The 20194-nt window shown below is 46.1% G+C and overlaps 1 protein-coding gene across 1 annotated transcript in view; it reads right to left on the reverse strand.

Annotated features, from left to right (window-relative positions):
- SPAG1 (sperm associated antigen 1) overlaps positions 1-20194 on the reverse strand; it is a 55891-nt gene that overhangs the window by 12934 nt on the left and 22763 nt on the right. The window contains exons 9-10 of the mRNA XM_049772954.1: positions 4204-4747; positions 3994-4093 (exon numbers count right to left, since the gene is read on the reverse strand). Coding sequence (XP_049628911.1) covers positions 3994-4093; positions 4204-4747 — 644 coding nt within the window. The remainder of the gene's footprint in view (positions 1-3993; positions 4094-4203; positions 4748-20194) is intronic.

The raw sequence follows: 20194 nt of genomic DNA on the forward strand, positions 1-20194 counted from the left end.
GCCCTTCCCTGAATGCCCCTTTCTAGCAGGGCCCCCAGTGACCTGTGCCTCCAGCTCACTCCAACCTTGACTCTGGCTGTGCCTGGGGGGGGGGACATTTTTACCTGCTTTAGCACCCCCTCAGCCAGTGCCTGGGATTCTTAAAGGGGCGAGCACCCCAGCACCCGGCACCCTTGCTGGCTGCTGAATGACTCAGGCATCCTTATCTGACATTTCCCAGCTGTTTCCACTGAGGAAAGAGCTTGGCCAGCATACATGGGTCAGTCCTAGAACTGAGTCCGCAAGAAGGTGAGGCCACAGCCTGAAGCCCACTCCCTTACAGAAGAATCTCCTGAACAAGCCTCTGGTAAGACTTCTGTTTTGGACAGGTACAGGGACAGACAACCCCACTATCCACTGTACACATGTCCTACATGTATACGTTCAAGCGCCCCAAACCATAGCTTCCATACCACACCTAACATACAAACCACACACCTCACAAACCGAATGCCTCACACACAAGTAATACATATACCAGACCCCTCACATACAAACCATACCACCCAAACATACCTCCCACACAACCCACATGTCATACCCCTGACACACAAACAATATACACATACCTGACAAACCATACAAACACAACACACTCTACTGACAGTAACCACACCTCACACCCCCACACATGCCTACCCCATATCCTACACACACCCACACAGTAACCCCATCCCTACCCATACTGCTTTCCACCCAATACCATGGTTCTGAGTCATCCCCAGGCTCCTTCCCTCACCCCAGTCCCCCTGCACAAAGACTCTGGGCACCCAGGCTGAGACTCTAAACTCTGTACCCCATGCACTCTCCTCAAAATATCCTTAAACCCAATTAGCTTCATTTCTCTGCAAAATGACCATTTTTTCTCTGCAAAGATCATTAACCCACTGTGGTCGGTTTAATGATCTTCTGTGCTGCACTGGGCTTTAAAATGGTTTCTCTGGAAATAGGTGTGTTTTGCTTTTATAACCAGTAAAAGTTAAAGAAGAAACTCTAGGGGCATGAAAGATATCCCAGGATGGAAGGCCCTTGCCTTGCACATAGCCAACCCCAATTAGATCCCCCAGGGTCCATGAGCATTGCCAGGGGTAATCCCTGAGCATAAAGCTTTGAATATGGATATACTTCAAAAAACTAGACCTTGTTTTTGTTTTGGATTGGAGTTTGGGGTGTTGGGGCCACTAACGGCTTACTTCTGGCTTTTCTGTTTAGGGATCATTCCTGGTGGAAACCTATGGAATGTTAGGATCTACAGGATTTGACCCAAACCACCTCACCCTAAAAAAATCTTTAGGGCTTAAACTATCCTAAACAGTTCTCTGAGAGGGGCTAGAACAAAAGTATGGTGGCCAGAATCATCACTGAGTCAACAAGTTTCCACCACCTTCTGCTGGTATCCACCACCGGGCATTGGAGAGTCAACACCAGCCAGAGACATTGACAGGATTGGGTTCCCAACACCCATAAATACAGCTCTTCTCCCCCTGGCACCAGACCCAGACCCCAGCCATCCCATGCTCTCATCTGCAGGCCACCCCAGAGCTAGGCACCCCCAAATTCACTTGCTTGGGGTCAGGCAAAAGTAATGATATGTGGCTTAACAAAGAAAAGGCAGGGGCGAGAGTGATAGCATAACAGTAGGGCATTTGCCTTGCACGCAGATGACCTGGGATAGACCCAGGTTCGATCCCCAGCATCCCATATAGTCCCCCGAGCCTGCCAGGAGTGACTTTGGGATGCAAAGCCAGGAATCACCCCTGAGCACCACTGGGTATGACCCAAAAACCAAAATAAAAAACCAAACAAACATAGGATGTCCCTTCTTGGGGAGGGGGGCACAAAGGTAAAATTTGTTGCTCTTGCCAACTTTCACCGTAGAAATATCCCAGCCAGGGCAGATTTTGGGGGTTAAAAATCTGGATGTCACAGAATCCTAATAATCAACAATTGACTGGAGGGAGAGTCAATGCAGGTAGAGGTTAGGTAGTGAGTTGGTCCGTAAGTAAAGGGTAAGTGCTTTGTTTTAAAGGTGAGGAGAGAGTGAGAGAGAGAGAGAGAGAGAGAGAGACAGAGGACAGAGACAGAGAGAGAGACAGAGAGACAGAGACAGAGACAGAGACAGAGAGACAGAGAGACAGAGAGAGAGGAAGGAAAGAGAGAGAAAGAGGAGAGAGAGAGAAGCAGTATTCCCTGCATGTGGCCAGTGTTCAGATTCTGAGAGCCACACTGTATCCAGTGTCCTGAGTCCCCACCATGACCTCTGTGATCTCTGAGCACAGAGCTCAGGAGGTAATCCCTGAGTACCACCAGGTATGGCCCAAACTCCTAGCCCCTAAGTTTGCTTTATTTTTTATTATTATTTTTTTTTTTTTGGTTTTTGGGCCACACCCATTTGACGCTCAGGGAGTTACTCCTGGCTATGTGCTCAGAAATCCGCCCCTGGCTTGGGGGGTACCATATGGGACACTGGGGAGATGGAACTCTCGTTCCGTCCTATGCTAGCGCTTGCAAGGCAGACACCTTACCTCTAGCGCCACCCTGTCCCCGGCCCCTAAGTTTGCTTTAATAAGTTTGCTAACATTAAACAGAATCTTCCCTCACTTCCCTCCCCACAAAAATTAAATTAACATATTTTAATTAAAAGCGATGCCAAAAGGGCCAGAACAAATACTACAGTGAATTAAAGACATTGGTCTCACACACAGTTGACCCAGGTTCAGTCGCAGGCATCCCATATGATCCCCCAAGGCCCCACCCAGAGTGATCCCTGAGCACAGCCAGGTGTGTCCATCCCAATACCAAGAGCCTCAAGTTTTCTTTTTTTGAGGAGTCACACCACCGGGTGAGCTCAGGAATTACTTTCTGTCTAGACGCTCAGATAATCACCCCTGGCTTGGGGGGACCATTATGGACGTTGGGGGGAGCCAACTCGGGTCCCGTCCTAGGCTAGTGCTTGCAAGGCAGATGGCCATTATGCCCTGCACCACTGCTTACAGCTGCTCCGGCCCTCAAGTCTTCTTTTTAAATTACAGACACAGATCTAACAAGTTCTTAACCCTCTTGAGAAACTGTAGTTATTAACGGTTAAATACAATAAAATGACGTGTTCACCTCTGAACCAAGTGAAGGGCAGGACACTAAGGCGGGGAGGCTAAGGGGACAGGTGACATCAAAGGTCTACCGCAGTCAGGGAGAGGTGGCAAGGACAGAGCGGTCTTGCAGAAGCGCAAGATGTGCGGGGTCTGACTGAGGGGTCATTGAGGGTCAAACGCTCTCAAAGGACCCATAAAGCATGTATGTGGAGGGGGAGCAGTGGCAGGCACAAGCATTTTTCGTGATCAGTCTCGGAACAGCTTGTTGCAAAGTCTGAACACTATCCCCTGGCGTCCAGCCCGCCTCTCCACCCAAAAAAACAAGTTCCAAGTTGTGCCAACTTCTGCAACCAGACTGGAGACAGCAGACCCTGGAAGGCCTCTGGGGCAGTCTGGTGCTTTGATAAGAAGGTGGGTGCCAGCCTTGGGGAGGCGCGGGGGTGGAGTTGGGGAGAATGGCAGTCACCTGCGAAATCATATTTGTACACTCTTGGGACTGGTCGGTCTCCTGCGTTATGAGTTATGGAGGAGGGTCTGGCTGTCAAGTCTTAGTGAGACACAAATCTGCCTTCAAACAAACAAACAAACAAGCAAACCAACCCACCCACCCAAAAAAAAAAAAAATCCAGAACTGGGCTCCCTGAGTTAGCTGCCCTGACCTTCTGGGGCCTCTGCTCTGGGCTCAACTCAAGCGCAGACAGAAGCTAGCCATTCCGCAAATGCAATGACAGCTGGTGCCAGGGCAGCAGCATCCCGCAGCCAGGGACCGGGGTGTGTCCCGCAGGGGTAAGGGAAGGGGCGCGGGGATGGAGGAGGAGAAAAAGGAGGGGAAGGAAGATGAGGAAGGGAGGAGAAGGCTCACCTGGAGCAGTCCTGGACGCAGCCCCTGCAGTCCCCGTCCTTCAGGTGACAGGCGGCCCGGTTGGCGTACAGGATGCTCAGCTCCTCGGCGCTGCGGGTCCCTGGAAGTGCGGTGCGGTGTGGATCAGAGCGCGGACGAGGGTCCCGGGGGTGGGGTGGTGGGGTGGGGTGGGGGTCCCCCGGATCTCGATCTCGCCTCGCCCTCGCCTACCTGCGGGACTCCAGCTGCGCAATCGCCTCCGAGTACCTGGCGGGCTGGCCTCGGGCGAACCAGGCCGCAGCTGCGAAACAGCTCGTCTCCCGCGCGCTGAAGGCCGGCGGGTGTCCTCGGCGGGGCTCTGCGGATCGCGGGGCCTCCGGGGTCTGCGGGGCGCTCGGGGGGCGCGGGCCGGTGCTGGCGGCCCAGCGTTCTCCTGGCCCCGAGCCCCCGGGCCGATCGCCCGCACCCCGGCCCCCGGGCCCGGGCCCGCCGGCCGCTCTTCTGCAGGTTGCCCATGGTAGCCCGCTGCAGAAGGGCGTGCGGGAGGGACGCGGTGAGCCGGGGGCGGGCGGGAGCCGCTGGGGGCCGCGGGGGCGGGAGCGCGAGGTCCCGGCCCCGTCCGGCCACTGCGGGAACCCCCGATGGGCAGCGGGGCGCCGCCCGCCCAGCCCCGCGCCCCAGGACCCGAACCTCCTGCCTGCCTTAGGAGCCACGAGGGACTTTCACCCACCTGCCTTAGATTGCGCAGTGGCATTCTAGGCGCCGCGCTATAGGGCTTGGGAAAACAGACAGTAGCAAAACCCTGCCCTGATCTTTGATTTTTATATTATTTTATGTTATTTTTGCAGGGGGCGTGTTTCAGAGCAAGCCTAGGACTCCTGGCTCTGCACTCAGGGGATGTGCGATTCTGCATTTTCTGCAACTCAGGGGTACCCCTCTCCCTCCTGTCTCTGGAGGGACCCTATAGGATGCCAAGGATAGAACCCAGTTCCGCAGTGTGCAAGGGGGGGTGCTCTTCCGTCTCTGAACTATCTCTCCCCCCAGCCCCTAGGGTCACAGCAGGCCAGCGCTCAGGGCTTACTTCGGGCTCAGAAAAATCACTCAGCAATCAGAAATCACTCACTCAGAAATCACTCCTGGCAGCCTCAGGGTTGCAGGCACAAACCATGCCAGGGGATCGAGCCTGGGTCGGCTGGGTGCATGGCAAAGGCCCTCCCCACTGTGCTATAGCTCCGGGTGCTGTCCGAGGCATTTTTAAGTGAAGTCACATAAAATAAGTCACCCAGTTTGGGCTTTGTTTTTTATTTTGGGGGTTTTTTTTTGGGGGGGGGGGCACACGCAGTGGTGTGCTGGGGTTACTCCTGACTCTGTGTTCAGAAATTACTCCTGGCAGGCTTGGGGGGCCTATGGGATGCTGAGGATAGAAAGGACCTACCTACCCGCTATGCTATTGCTCCAGCCCTATGAGCTTTGTGTGTGTGTGTGGGGGGGGGGGGAACATTTGTTACTGAGTCTCTCTCTGGCCAGTTTTTTAAGGTTTAAAGCACGTCTTAAAATACATACACAGGGTATTGGCCATTTGCCTTACATGTTAAGCTCAGTTCCCAATACCATCAGGAATGATCTTTGAGCAGTGCCAGGAATAGGCCCCTGAGCACCAATGTTGTGTGGATACACATAAAGCAACTGTTTGGGGCTAGAGGAGATAAATAGCCCAATGGCTAGAGCTCATTCTTAGCATGTGGCAAGAACATGAATCTATATCCCTGGCTCCCTGGCCTATTCCCCTGAGCAGATCTGCCTCACTGGATCAAATCTCACAGGGAGACTTGACCTCTCTCTAGAGAAGATCCTACGGAAATTAAGTTTCTAGTTTAAAAGCACATTCTACAATCACAATACTTCACTTAAGTGCAGACATGACTTTGATCCCAGTGGAAAACTTTCCAGTGAGCCATCAGAATTGAAATCTACCATTTCTGGATATGAAAATGAGGTGGGCATATTCCTTTGATTTGAAGACGAACACATTTTAAAATACCACCCAAAAGCAGTCAGAACAGGAGTCATCCACGCTTTGGCTTTGAACCACTTCCGAGTTGACCCTGGTTTGGTTGGATTTTGCTCTGCTGGGCCAGGGATCCAACCGAAGGTCTCACACCACACAAGGCGAGTGGCCATCACATACCTGTTCCACATCTGAGTTTCCCTCTTTGGGTTTATGGGGCCACACTTGACTGGCACAGTTCAGGGGTCACTCCCTGCTCGTTGCTGGGGGGAGGGGTGAGCAGTGAGCATCAGCTCCAGGCAGACCCAATAGCACAGGAGTGAGACCAAGGCCTCCATGCAAGATACCCACCAGTCCCTTGAGCTCTCTCCCCAAAGCCCCCTCTCCCTACCCCATCTCCTGATTGGAGTTTTTGTGGACTCATTTCTAGCCTAGTTCATGAATGCTCAAGCCAGATGAAGACAGGGACAGAAAAATCACATATATAAAAATCAAGCTGGGTGCTACAAGGAGGTAAAGTGATATGCATAATATACTTTCAGTAATAAACATAATAACTACGATGCTTAAAAAGAAGAAAAGGGAGAGGAAGAGAGAGAGAAGAGAGGAGAGAGAGAAAGAGAGAGAGAGAGAGAGAGAGAGAGCCAGAGAGAAGAACAGTATCTGTCATAGATATAGGCTAGAGGGGAGAGGACAGGAAGGAAAGTGGGGACATTGATGGCAGAAAATGATTACTAGTTGGGTTTTGGAACATTGTATCACTGCAACTCAATCATCAACAATTTTTTAACTCTATCTCACAGTGATCAATAAAATAAAAAAATCCAAATATGAAAAAATCAATGGATAGGGGCCGGAGCAATAGCACAGCAGTAAGGCATTTGCCTTGCACACAGCCAACACAGGATGGACCCAGGTTTGAATCCCAGCATCCCATATGGTCCTCCAAGCCTGCGGAGCAACTTCTGAGTGCCGCCAGGTATGACCCAAAAACAAACAAGCAAAAAAACAACAACAAACAAAACCCCCCAAAAAAAACATCAGTTGACAGGAACATGAAAAATAGTTCTCAGAGACAACAGAGCAACAGCCAAGGTTGGGTCACAAGCCAAAGGAGGCTTGATTTTCCAGCCCATCCAGATGTAGACACAGGAGGATTATAAGGACAAGGGTTCTGACCTTCTTCTACCTTATCTCCTATTCAAGAGTCACCCTGCCCTGGCATAACAATGGAGGACAGCACAGTGCTGAGTCCCCTCAGCACTGTCCAGTCCCTCCTGCTGGACCCACAGACACTGCCACTGCCACCGAAGCCTTGCACATTAGTTAGATATTAGTTAGAGTGTGACATGGCTCAAGCACTGTCCAGGCATAGTCCTTCCCTTTCAGTAATTCTCGAGCCATTTGTCATCTTCTTCACTTCACAAATGGAGTGGTGACAGACACTTGAGCAGTGGTCCTCAAACTATGGCCCGCAGGCCACAGATTGTATTTGTTCCCATTTTGTTTCTTTACTTCAAAATAAGATATATGTAGTGTGCATAGGAATTTGTTCATTGTTTTTGTTTTTACTATAGTCTGGCCCTTCAACGGTCTAAGGGACAGTGAACTGGCTCCCTGTTTAAAAAGTTTGAGTACCGGGGCCGGAGAGATAGCATGAAGGTAAGGCATTTGCCTTGTATGCAGAAGGACAGTGGTTCAAATCCTGGCATCCCATATGGTCCCCTGAGCCTGCCAGGAGCGATTTCTGAGTGTGGGGTCAGGAATAACCCCTGAGCACTGCTGGGTGTGACCCAAAAACAAAAACAAAACAAAAGTTTGAGGACCATTGCGAGGAAGTCACTATGTGCTCCACGAGCACACGCAACTATTATAAGTAGATAGGACACACAAACACACACACACACACACACACACACACACACACACACACACACACACCCTAAGAAGAGATGCCCTAGCCTTGACACAGCCCAAAGCCATGAAAAGACTACTTCCCACTGAATAAACAAATCCTGAGGTCTTTGAAACTGAGAAAAGGGGGCCAGAGAGATAACACAGCAATAAGGCAATAGGGTGTTTGCCTTGCATGCCACCGACCTGGGATGGACCCAAGTTCGATCCCTGACATTCCATATGGTCCCCTAAGTCTGCCAGGAACAATTTCTGAGTGCATAAGCTAGGAATAACTCCTGAGTGCTGCTGTGTATGGTCCCAAAAAATAAAAACAAAAACAAAAAAGAAAAAAGAAAAGAGAATGAGGCACCACACAAATGCAGAACTGCAAGCCTCACTCAGAGAAAAATGGGACCCCTGAAAAGAAGAAGCTACAGAAGAATCCATGAGATTCAGAAGCTCCATCAACGGTAGACGGCTTTCCTATTGACAAAGGTCAAGGTTGACATTGATGTAAGCAAAACTCCAGGGAAAAAATAAACATTTGATGGAGAATAATATCAAAGCTCCTCCAAAAATCACTCAGGGACTCTTCTAAGCCCCGTGTTCCCCCACTGAACATGTATCTTGCTTGCTTGTTGCTCTGTATCTTTGCTTGCTTTTTCTCCAGTGAGGAGAAGCCAGTGTTCTTGAACACATATTTCTTCTCTTTCTCTCATTTCAGGGCAAGTTTCCTTCAATAGAAAATGCTCTTGCTTCACTATTCTGCCTCCTGAAATTCTTTACTGGGAGAGAAGGCCATCGACAAGGAATGCCTATGTCGAGGGAAGGGAAAAATCAATTCCTGGCTCCAGCGTGAGTCCTCGATTCCCTAAGCTCTGGAGTGCTGGGGATTATCCCCCATGTAGGACAGAACAAGCCAATTCTGGTGCAGCTTAGCAGCTGCCTTGTGGAGCTAGTGGCACTTTCCCAGCCCCCACTGAGCTTGGCATTTCCCAGCGGTGTGGGTGGCTGAGGTCAAAGCAGTGAGGTCACCTCCTTTGCTCCCCACTGTACCAAGTCACCTCATCAGCCACATCATAAGCACAGTGACTGCTAAACTGGCCCTGAACAACCAACTCTCCTGGTCTTTGCAAAGGTAAGCAGAGGGCAAGACAGACAGGAAAAACCTGTGTGTCTTGCTGGGTATGACAGGAACATTCCAGACGTGCTCTTGAGATTCCAAATGTGGGGCAGAGGACACTGGCCTTGGAGTGTGGGGATAGGGGTGGGAAGCATCGGGTTTTCCTGAGGATCCCCAAGAAATAATGGTACTGAAAAAGATGCTCAGAGGCAGAATCTCCACAGAGGAAGTATAAAGAAGTGACCACCTCAGACACCAGTGTGTTTTGGGAAGCAAGAAACCAGCAGCAGATTTTCTGAAAAAACACCCATAGCATCACCCACTTGGGCACGCAAAAGAGCCATTGGGGCTGGAGCAACCGCATGGTGGGAAGGGTGTTTACTTTGCATGTGGCTGACTGGGGTATATCCTAGGCACTCCAGGAGTGATATCTCTCTCTCTCTCTCTCCTCCTCCTCCTCTCCTCCTCCTCTCTCTCTCTCTCTCTCCTCTCTCTCTCCTCTCTCTCTCCCTTCTCTCTCTCTCTCTCTCTCTCTCTCTCTCTCTCTCTCTCTCTCTCTCTCTCTCTCTCTCTCTCTCTCTCATATTTACTGATTTATCTGATGACCTAACAATTCTCCTCCAGGTATTTGCTCCAGGCAAAAGAAAACAGAAAACACTCTGGCCAACAAAAACCTGTAAGAGAATGTCAGCTCTCAAACTCTGGCAACAATAACTGCCCTTGAACAAGAGAAGAAACTGGTCTATCTATATAAGTCATGCAAGGAGATGAGTCAATCACCTCAATAAATGACTCAATGGCTGGACCCCAGTGACATGGTACTAAGGGAAGCAACCTAGAGGTACAACTTCCTGTAGTCTTGGATTACATTTGCATGTTCTGGGAAATGGTTAAAAGCTACTAGAATAGTGAAGGAACCAAAGGTGACGGAGGGCTGTGACCAGGGAAGGATTAGTCTAAGAGAGACACAGGAGGATATATGGACATTTCTAACCTGAATCTAGACGGAATAGGGGCCAAAGTGGTGGCACAAGTGGTAGGGCATCTTCTTTGCACATGTTGACCTAGGACAAACCACGGTTTGATCCCTCCATGATCCCATATGGTCCCCAAGCCAGGAGTGATTTCTGAGTGCCTAGCCAGGAATAACCCCTGAACATCACCAGGTGTGGCCCAAAAACAAACAAAGAAAAAAAAATAGAGGGAATAACCACACACACACACACACACATACACACACACACACACACACACACACACACACACACACACACGAGCACTAACACAATGGAAAGGGCATTTGCCTTGATTGTGGCCGACCTGAGTCAAACCTTGATCCCTGAGAGCAGAATCTGGAATAAGCCACTGAGGGTTTATAAATACATGTGCCCCCCTGCCCACCCCCACCCCCCACCCCCCCACCCCCGATAAAACAACTTTGGACCCAGGGAGATAGCTCACATAGACTTTGCATGATGGACCCCAAGTTTGATCCCCTGTACTCCATGATTCCTCAAGAATCCCAGGAAGTGACCCCTGGAACTGAGCTGAGAGTAGCCCCTGAGCATCTCTGGATGTGGCCCAAATAAAAAACAAAACTGAATAAAAATCTAATGTAAATGCAATGAAGCAGCCCTTACAAATGAGATTAAATTTTGGGTTGTTTTGGTTTGGGGGCCACACCTAGTGGTGCTCATGGGTTACTCATGACTTTGCACTAGAGAAACCATATGGGATGCTGGGGATGAACCCAGGTCTGCTGTGTGCAAAGCAAATGCCACTGTGCTGTCACTCGAGCCCAAGATCATTTTCTTTATTTGGAATACACTTGACTGATTAGCTGTTGTTGTTGTTGTTGTTGTTGTTGTTGTTGTTGCTGTCTGCTTGCTTTGGGGCCACACCCAGCAGTGCTCAGAGCTCACTCTTGGCTCTGTGCTGAGGGATCACTTATGGCTATACTGGGGAACCATATATGATGCTGGTTTGCACTGGTTTGTTGCATATAAGGCAAGTTTTACAAGCTTTTAGTCCCATCTCTCTCTCTCCCCCCCCTCTCTCTCTTCTCTCTCTCTCCCCCCCCTCTCTCTCTTCTCTCTCTCTCTCCTCTCTCTCTCTCTCTCTCTCTCTCTCTTACTTAATCCCAACTTACCTGATCTGACAAAATTGAAGTGTAGATTTTCACATGATTATTTTGTTTTGTTTTGTTTGGGGCCAAGGGTTACTCCTGGTCCTGCGCTCATTAATTATTCCTGGCAGGCTCTGGGGGCTGTGGAATGCTAGGAATCGAAGCCAGATAGGTCCTGTGCAAGGCAAATGCCTTACTTGCTGTCCTATCATTCCAGGCCCCAATTTTCATGTTTTCAATCATTCATAAGTTTAAAGTTATACAAATTTGAGTAAATTCTATTTTTTGCTCAAGATTACAATCATCTGTTCAATGACTCACAATTAATGCTCGTCTGATGAGGATTTTGAAAATTAACTTTTGAGTTAATTTGAAAATTAACTTTTTTTGGGGGGGGCACACCTGGCGGCACTCAGGGGCTACTCCTGGCCCTGTGCTCAGAAATAGCTCCTGGCAGGCTCAGGGGACCATATGGGATGCCAAGAATCAAACCCAAGTCTGTCCTGGGTTGGCCACGTGCAAGGCAAACACGCCTTACCCTGTGCTATCTTTTTTTTTTGGGGGGGGGGGGTTGGGTCACACCTGGCGGTGCTCAGGGGTTACTCCTGGCTGTCTGCTCAGAAATAGCTCCTGGCAGTCACGGGGGACCATATGGGACACCGGGATTCGAACCAACCACCTTTGGTCCTGGATCGGCTGCTTGCAAGGCAAATGCCGCTGTGCTATCTCTCCCGGCCCACCCTGTGCTATCTTTTGAGCCCCTGAAAATTAACTTTTTTTAAACTTCATTTATTGATTCATTGATTGATTGATTGGTTTCTGGGCCACGCCCAGCGGAGCTCAGGGGTCCTCTTGTCTCTGCATTCAGAAATCACCCCTGGCAGGCTGGGGACCATATGGATGCCAGGAATCGACTGGGTCCCTCCTGGGTTGGCCGCATGCAAAGCAAACATCCTACCACTGTGCTCTCTCTCTGACCCCTGAAAATTAACTTTTGAATTTTGAGCCATACCTGGCAGTGCTCAGGGCTTATTCCTGGCTCTGTGCTCAGGGATCACTCCTGGTGTTGCTTAGAGAAAAACATACAGTGCCCAGAATAATACCTTACTGGCTGCACTGTACATATGCAAGGCAAATTTCTTACCTGTTGTACTATCTTCTCTTGCTGGTGCCCAAATTAATTATTTTTCCCTGGGTTGTTTCAGAGACACTCAAGGGTGAGGAAAGATTCCCTTATTCTCCCCAAAACTGGTTAAGAGAATAGGCAGATTTTTTTTCCCTTAAAGGTTCACTGTTTAACATTATGAAGATAAAGCTTGATCTAACCTAGATGTTTGCTTGGGGGCCACACCAAGCTATGTGTTAGGGAGGTTACCTCAGTTAAATATTGGGTGGGGAAATTGCTCCCTACAGTGCTGGGTGGTGTCTAGAATTGAAATGGGATCTAATGCATGCAAAGCAATGCCTCAATCCCTGTACTAACTCTTGGACCCTCATCTATGTAAAAAGTAACATTATACCTATATTTTCATATTAAATTTTTTGAAAAGTACATACAACATTTTTCTGAAATATTTTAGGCTATTTATTTAATTTATTTATTTATTTATTTATTTATTTATTTATTTATTTATTTATTTATTTATTTATTTAGGTTTTTGGGCCACACCCGTCGGTGCTCAGGGGTTACTCCTGGCTGTCTGCTCAGAAATTGCTACTGGCAGGCACAGGGGACCATATGGGACACCGGGATTCGAACCAACCACCTTTGGTTCTGGATCGTCAGCTTGCAAGGCAAACGCCGCTGTGCTATCTCTCTGGGCCCAGGCTATTTATTTTTTGAGGCTTAATTTCATTGTTTTCAAGCTATACTGTCTTGGGGATGGACAGATATTATAAGACTAAAGATGCCTGCCTTATGTGGATTATCCTGAGTAGCCCAGGCCGGCTGCTGTGACCCACAAAACCAAACCAAACTAAAAATCATTCTGTAATGAAAAAAGATTGTACTTTAATAGTTAACTTGCAAATTCTTGGTGTTACATAGACAGAACCACTGTGCAGTTAGAACTGATAATGGAAAATGAGCAGCATAGAAAGATATGCGAGTAAATTAGTGGGGCTTGCAAGTGCCAAAAGATAATACTAGAGGTTAATTGTAGAGTTATGTTGTGTTGCTCTCAGGTTCGGCACCTAGTTTACCCCAGGACAGAGCTGAGTAACCCCACCAACAATGCTCAGTGGACCCCAACACATAAAATAACAATAAAGATTGATAGATTTATTTAAAAGATAAATATTTAAAATAAAAAAGAGGGCCAGAGAATAGTACAGTTGAAAAGGGCACTGGCTTTACTTGCTGCTGACTCAGGTTTGATCTCTGGCATCCCAAGTGGTCCCCTTAGCACCAGTAAAAGTAATTCCTGAGTTCAGAGCCAGGAGTAAACCCTGAGCATTGTTGTGTAGCCCAAAAACAAATAAACAAACAAAAAATGGGTAAGGTACTTGGCCTTGCATGTGGGCCAAACCAGGTTTTGATCTCCAGCAACATATATGGTCCCCAAGTTGCCAGGAGTAAGCTCTGAGGACCACAAAGAGTGGTCCAATAAACAAAGAAAAAAGTGATAGATAAGGGGCCAGAGAGCTAGTACAGTGGGTAGGGCAGTTAGCTTGACATGTGCCATGGCCAATCCAGGTCAAGTCCCCTGATATCCCCATATGGTACCCAAGCACCACAGGAATGAGACCTGAGTTTGGGGCCAAGGAGTAACCCCCGAGCATTGCCAGGTGTGGCCCAAAAACTAACTAAATATATTTGCAAGTGATAGCACAGCAGGTAGGGCGTTTGCCTTGCACTGCAGGCCAACCTGGATACAATTCCCAGCATCCAAATGATACCCCGAACCTGCCAGGGAGTAACTTATTAATACAGAGCCAGAGTAACCCCTGACCACCACCGATATGGCTCAAACCCCACCACCCCTCAAAAAGATAAATAACTAAATAGCCTGAGAGTGTAGGAGGCATTTGCTTTTTATGTGGCCAATGTAGATTCAATATCCTGCATCAACTAAGATCCCTGAATACCACCAGATGTCACTTCTGAGCACAGAGCCAGGAACAGCCCCTGAGCACTGTAGGATGTAGGCCCAACCCCCTTCTTCCACACCTCCATTGAGAAAAAATATGCTGTATATTTACACAGTAAAGCTAGAAAAGGTTTGGCATCTTAAAAATCTATCCAGGGGATGCACCTGGAGAACACTGGGTGGTGGAGATCAACATTGTGGTGGGATTAGGCCCTATTCATTGTATAATAAAACCCAACTATGAAGGACTTTGTAAATCACAATGGTTTCAGTAAAATAAAAATAATTAAAACAAAAAAAGCCTGGGCCCAAAAACCAAAAAAAAAAAAGCCTATCCAAACAGAAACCTGGGCCAGGCTGGCCCTAAGGAAGTCTGCGACACCAGAAGGGAAAGAAGCTTTACTTGTATCTCCACTGGCTTCCTCTGCCTTTCCCTGCTGTCCTTCCCGTCTTCATCTTCAAGAGTTTTCTACCTTCCTGAATGGTCAGTCTTTGCCCTTTTGGTTGTGGCTTAGACACGGTTCAGAATTTCTCAGATCGCTCTCAACTTCCGCCAACATTTCTGCAACAAATATCATCATTTTAGAGAAAAACATCCCTCTTGAATGAATGATAACCCTTCTTTCCAATTAGTATAACATCAAGAGTTTGGCTGGAGAGAGAAAGAGTTCAGTTGGCTGGAACACATGCATTACATGTAGGGGATCTGGGCGTCAACCCCTGGTCCCCCAAGTATTATCAGGGGTGAACCCTGTGTACAGCAGAAACACATAATAAAACAAAAAGATATTTAGATTGTGTTTTAGGGGTTTTGTTTTTTTTGAAGGGGGACATACGTAGAGTTCTTAAGGCTTACTCTTGGCTCTGCATTTCAGGGATTACTCCTGGTAGTTCTAGTGGTGTTAGTGAGGTGGAGGAAACCATATGGGATGCTAGGAATCAAACCTAGACTGGCTGCATGCAAGACAAACACCCTACTCTCTATATATTCCTCCTGTCCCAGAATATATTACTAAAAATTAAGTAAACTAAGAAAAGTTTTTTAATTTTTGGGGGGGGCTCACACCCAGCAGTGCTCAGGGGTTACTCCTGGCAGGCTCGGGTGACCATATGGGACGCCGGAAATCAAACCATGACCTGTCCAGGGTTGGTCACGTGCAAGGCAAATGCCCCACGGCTGTGCTATCTCTCTGGCGCCAAGTTTTTAAGATTTTTTTTTATTTGAACACCTTGATTACATACATGATTGTGTTTGGGTTTCAGTCATAAAAGGAACACCACCCATCACCAGTGCAACATTCCCATCACCCAAGTCCCAAATCTCCCTCCTCCCCACCCAACCCCCGCCTGTACCCCTAAACAGGCTCTACATTTCCCTCATACATTCTCAATATTAGGACAGTTCAAAATGTAGTTATTTCTCTAACTAAACTCATCACTCTTTGTGGTGAGCTTCCTGAGGTGAGCTGGAACTTCCAGCTCTTTTCTCTTTGTGTCTGAAATTTATTATTGCAAGAATGTCTTTCATTTTTCTTAAAACCCATAGATGAGTGAGACCATTCTGCGTTTTTCTCTCTCTCTCTGACTTATTTCACTCAGCATAATAGATTCTGTGTACATCCATGTATAGGAAAATTTCATGACTTCATCCCTCCTGACAGCTGCATAATATTCCATTGTGTATATGTACCACAGTTTCTTTAGCCATTCGTCTGTTGAAGGGCATCTTGGTTGTTTATAGAGTCTTGCTATGGTAAATAGTGCTGCAATGAATATAGGTGTAAGGAAGGCATTTTTGTATTGTATTTTTGTGTTCTTAGGGTATATTCCTAGGAGTGGTATAGCTGGATCGTATGGGAGCTCGATTTCCAGTTTTTGGAGGAATCTCCATATTGCTTTCCATAAAGGTTGAACTAGACGGCATCCCACCAGCAGTGGATAAGGGTTCCTTTCTCTCCACATCCCCGCCAGCACTGTTTGTTCTCATTCTTTGTGATGTGTGCATTCTCTGTGGTGTGAGGTGGTATCTCATTGTTGTTTTGATTTGCATCTCTCTGATGATTAGTGATGTGGAGCATTTCTTCATGTGTCTTTTGGCCATTTGTATTTCTTCTTTGTCAAAGTGTCTGTTCATTTCTTCTCCCCATTTTTTTGATGGGATTAGATGTTTTTTTCTTGTAAATTTCTGTCAGTGCCTTGTATATTTTGGAGATTAGCCCTTTGTCTGATGGGTATTGGGTGAATAGATTCTCCCACTCAGTGGGTGGCTCTTGTATCTTGGGCACTATTTCCTTTGAGGTGCAGAAGCTTCTCAACTTAATATATTCCCATCTGTTAATCTCTGTTTTCACTTGCTTGGAGAGTGCAGTTTCCTCCTTGAAGATGCCTGAAGTCTCAATGTCCTGGAGAGTTTTTGCCTATGTGTTGTTCTATATATCTTATGGTTTGGGGTCGGATATCGAGGTCTTTAATCCATTTGGATTTTACCTTCGTACATGATGTTAGCTGGGGGTCTAAGTTCATTTTTTTGCAAGTGGCTAGCCAGTTGTGCCAACACCACTTGTTGAAGAGGCTTTCCTTGCTCCATTTAGGATTTCCTGCTCCTTTATCAAAAATTAGGTGATTGTATGTCTGGGGAACATTTTCTGAGTATTCAAGCCTATTCCACTGATCTGAGGGTCTGTCCTTATTCCAATACCATGCTGTTTGATAACTATTGCTTTGTAGTAAAGTTTAAAGTTGGGGAAAGTAATTCCTCCCATATTCTTTTTCCCAATGATTGCTTTAGCTATTCTAGGGTGTTTATTGTTCCAAACAAATTTCAAAAGTGCCTGATCTACCTCTTTGAAGAATGTCATAGGTATCTTTAGAGGGATAGCGTTGAATCTGTATAACGCCTTGGGGAGTATTGCCATTTTGATGATGTTAATCCTGCCAATCCATGAGCAGGGTATGTGTTTCCATTTCCGCGTGTCCTCTCTTATTTCTTGGAGCAGAGTTTTATAGTTTTCTTTGGATAGGTCTTTCACATTTTTAGTCAAGTTGATTCCAAGATATTTGAGTTTGTGTGGCACTATTGTGAATGCGGTTGTTTTCTTAATGTCTATTTCTTCCTTATTACTATTGGTGTATAGAAAAGCCATTGATTTTTGTGTGTTAATTTTGTAGTCTGCCACCTTGCTATATGAGTCTATTGTTTCTAGAAGCTTTTTGGTAGAGTCTTTAGGGTTTTCTAAGTAGAGCATCATGTCATCTGCAAACAGTGAGAGCTTGACTTCTTCCTTTCCTATCTGGATTCCCTTGATATCTTTTTCTTGCCTAATCGCTATAGCAAGTACTTCCAGTGCTATGTTGAATAGAAGTGGTGAGAGAGGACAGCCTTGTCTTGTGCCAGAATTTAGAGAAAAGGCTTTTAGTTTTTCTCCATTGAGGATAATGTTTGCCACTGGCTTGTGGTAGATGGCCTTAACTATATTGAGAAAGGTTCCTTCCATTCCCATCTTGCTGAGAGTTTTGATCAAGAATGGGTGTTGGACCTTGTCAAATGCTTTCTCTGCATCTATTGATATAATCATGTGGTTTTTATTTTTCTTGTTGTTGATGTGTATTATGTTGATAGATTTACGGATGTTAAACCATCCTTGCATTCCTGGGATGAAACCTACTTGATCGTAGTGGATGATCTTCTTAATGAGGTATTGAATCCTATTTGCCAGGATTTTGTTGAGGATCTTTGCATCTGCATTCATCAGCGATATTGGTCTGTAATTTTCTTTTTTCGTAGCATCTCTGTCTGGTTTAGGTATCAAGGTGATGTTGGCTTCATAAAAGCTATTTGGGAGTGTTTCCACTTGTTCAATTTCATGAAAGAGTCTTGCCAGGATTGGTAGTAGTTCCTCTTGGAAAGTTTGATAGAATTCATTAGTGAATCCATCTGGGCCTGGGCTTTTGTTTTTGGGCAGACTTTTGATTACCATTTTTATTTCATCAATGGTGATGGGGGTGTTTAGATATGCTACATCCTCTTCTTTCAACCGTGGAAGATTATAAGAGTCCAAGAATTTATCCATTTCTTCCAGGTTCTCATTTTTAGTGGCATAGAGTGTTTCAAAGTAGTTTCTGATTACCCTTTGAATCTCTGTCATATCAGTAGTGATCTCTCCTTTTTCATTCCTAATACGAGTTATCAAGTTTCTCTCTCTCTCTTTCTTTGTTAGGTTTGCCAGTGGTCTATCAATCTTGTTTATTTTTTCGAAGAACCAACTTCTGCTTTCGTTGATCTTTCGGATTGTTTTTTGGGTTTCCACTTCGTTGATTTCTGCTCTCAGCTTTGTTATTTCCTTCTGTCTTCCTATTTTTGGGTCCTTTTGTTGAGTACTTTCTAGTTCTATTAGCTGTGTCATTAAGCTACTCAGGTAAGCTCCTTCTTCCTTCCTGATGTGTGCTTGCAAAGCTATAAATTTTCCTCTCAGTACTGCTTTTGCTGTGTCCCATAAGTTCTGATAGTTTGTGTCTTTATTGTCATTTGTTTCCAGGAACCTTTTGATTTCCTTCTTGATTTCATCTTGGACCCACTGGTTATTGAGTATGAGGCTGTTTAACTTCCAGGTGTTAAAGTTTTTCTTCTGAGTCCCTTTGGAATTCACAAATAATTTCAGAGCCTTGTGGTCAGCGAAGGTAGTCTGCAAAATTTCTATCCTCTTGATATTATGGAGGTATGTTTTATGTGCCAGCATGTAGTCTATCCTGGAGAATGTCCCATGTACATTGGAGAAGAATGTGTATCCAGGTTTCTGGGGATGGAGTGTCCTATATATATCCACTAGGCCTCTTTCTTCCATTTCTCTCCTCAGGTCTAGTATATTCTTGTTGGGTTTCAGTCTGGTTGACCTATCCAGTGTTGACAAAGCAGTGTTGAGGTCCCCCACAATTATTGTGTTGTTATTGATATTGTTTTTCAGATTTGTCAACAGTTGTTTTAAATATTTTGCTGGCCCCTCATTTGGTGCATATATGTTTAGGAGAGTTATTTCTTCCTGCTCTACATACCCCTTGATTAATATAAAATATCCATCTTTGTCCCTTACAACCTTCCTGAGTATAAAGTTTGCATTATCTGATATTAGTATGGCCACTCCAGCTTTTTTATGGGTGTTGTTTGCTTGGATAACTTTTCTCCAGCCTTTTATTTTGAGTCTATGTTTGTTCTGACTATTCAGGTGCGTTTCTTGTAGGCAGCAGAAGGTTAGATTGAGTTTTTTGATCCATTTAGCCACTCTGTGTCTCTTAACTGGTGCATTTAGTCCATTGACGTTGAGAGAAAGAATTGTCCTGGGATTTAATGCCATCTTTATATCGAAATTTGGTGTGTCTTTTGGTCAGTCTTGTCTTAGATTAGGTCTTTCAGTTTTTCTCTTAAGACTGGTTTTGAGTCTGTAAAGTTTCTGAGCTGTTTTTTGTCTGTGAAACCATGTATTCTTCCGTCAAACCGGAAAGTGAGTTTTGCTGGGTACAGTATTCTAGGTGAAGCATTCATTTCATTCAGTCTTGTCACAATATCCCACCACTGCTTTCTGGCATTTAGTGTTTCTGGTGACAGGTCTGCTGTAAATCTCAAGGATGCTTGCTTGAATGTAATTTCCCCTTTTGATCTTGCTGTTTTCAGAATTCTGTCTCTATCTGTGGGATTTGTCATTGTGACTAGGATGTGTCTTGGGGTGGTTTTTCTTGGGTCTCTTTTGGTTGGTACTCTTCGAGCATGCAGGATTTGATCACATATATTCTTTAGCTCTGGGAGTTTCTCTTTAATGATGTTCTTGACCATTGATTCTTCCTGGAAATTTTCTTCCTGGGTCTCTGGGACTCCAATGATTCTTAAGTTGTTTCTGTTGATCTTATCATAGACCTCTATTTTCATCTGTTCCCATTCTTTGACTAATTTTTCCATTGTCTGTTCATTTGTTTTAAGTTTTTTTTCCAAT

The sequence above is a fragment of the Suncus etruscus genome, chromosome 5 (genome assembly GCF_024139225.1).
Source record: "Suncus etruscus isolate mSunEtr1 chromosome 5, mSunEtr1.pri.cur, whole genome shotgun sequence".
Taxonomy (NCBI): Eukaryota; Metazoa; Chordata; class Mammalia; order Eulipotyphla; family Soricidae; genus Suncus; species Suncus etruscus.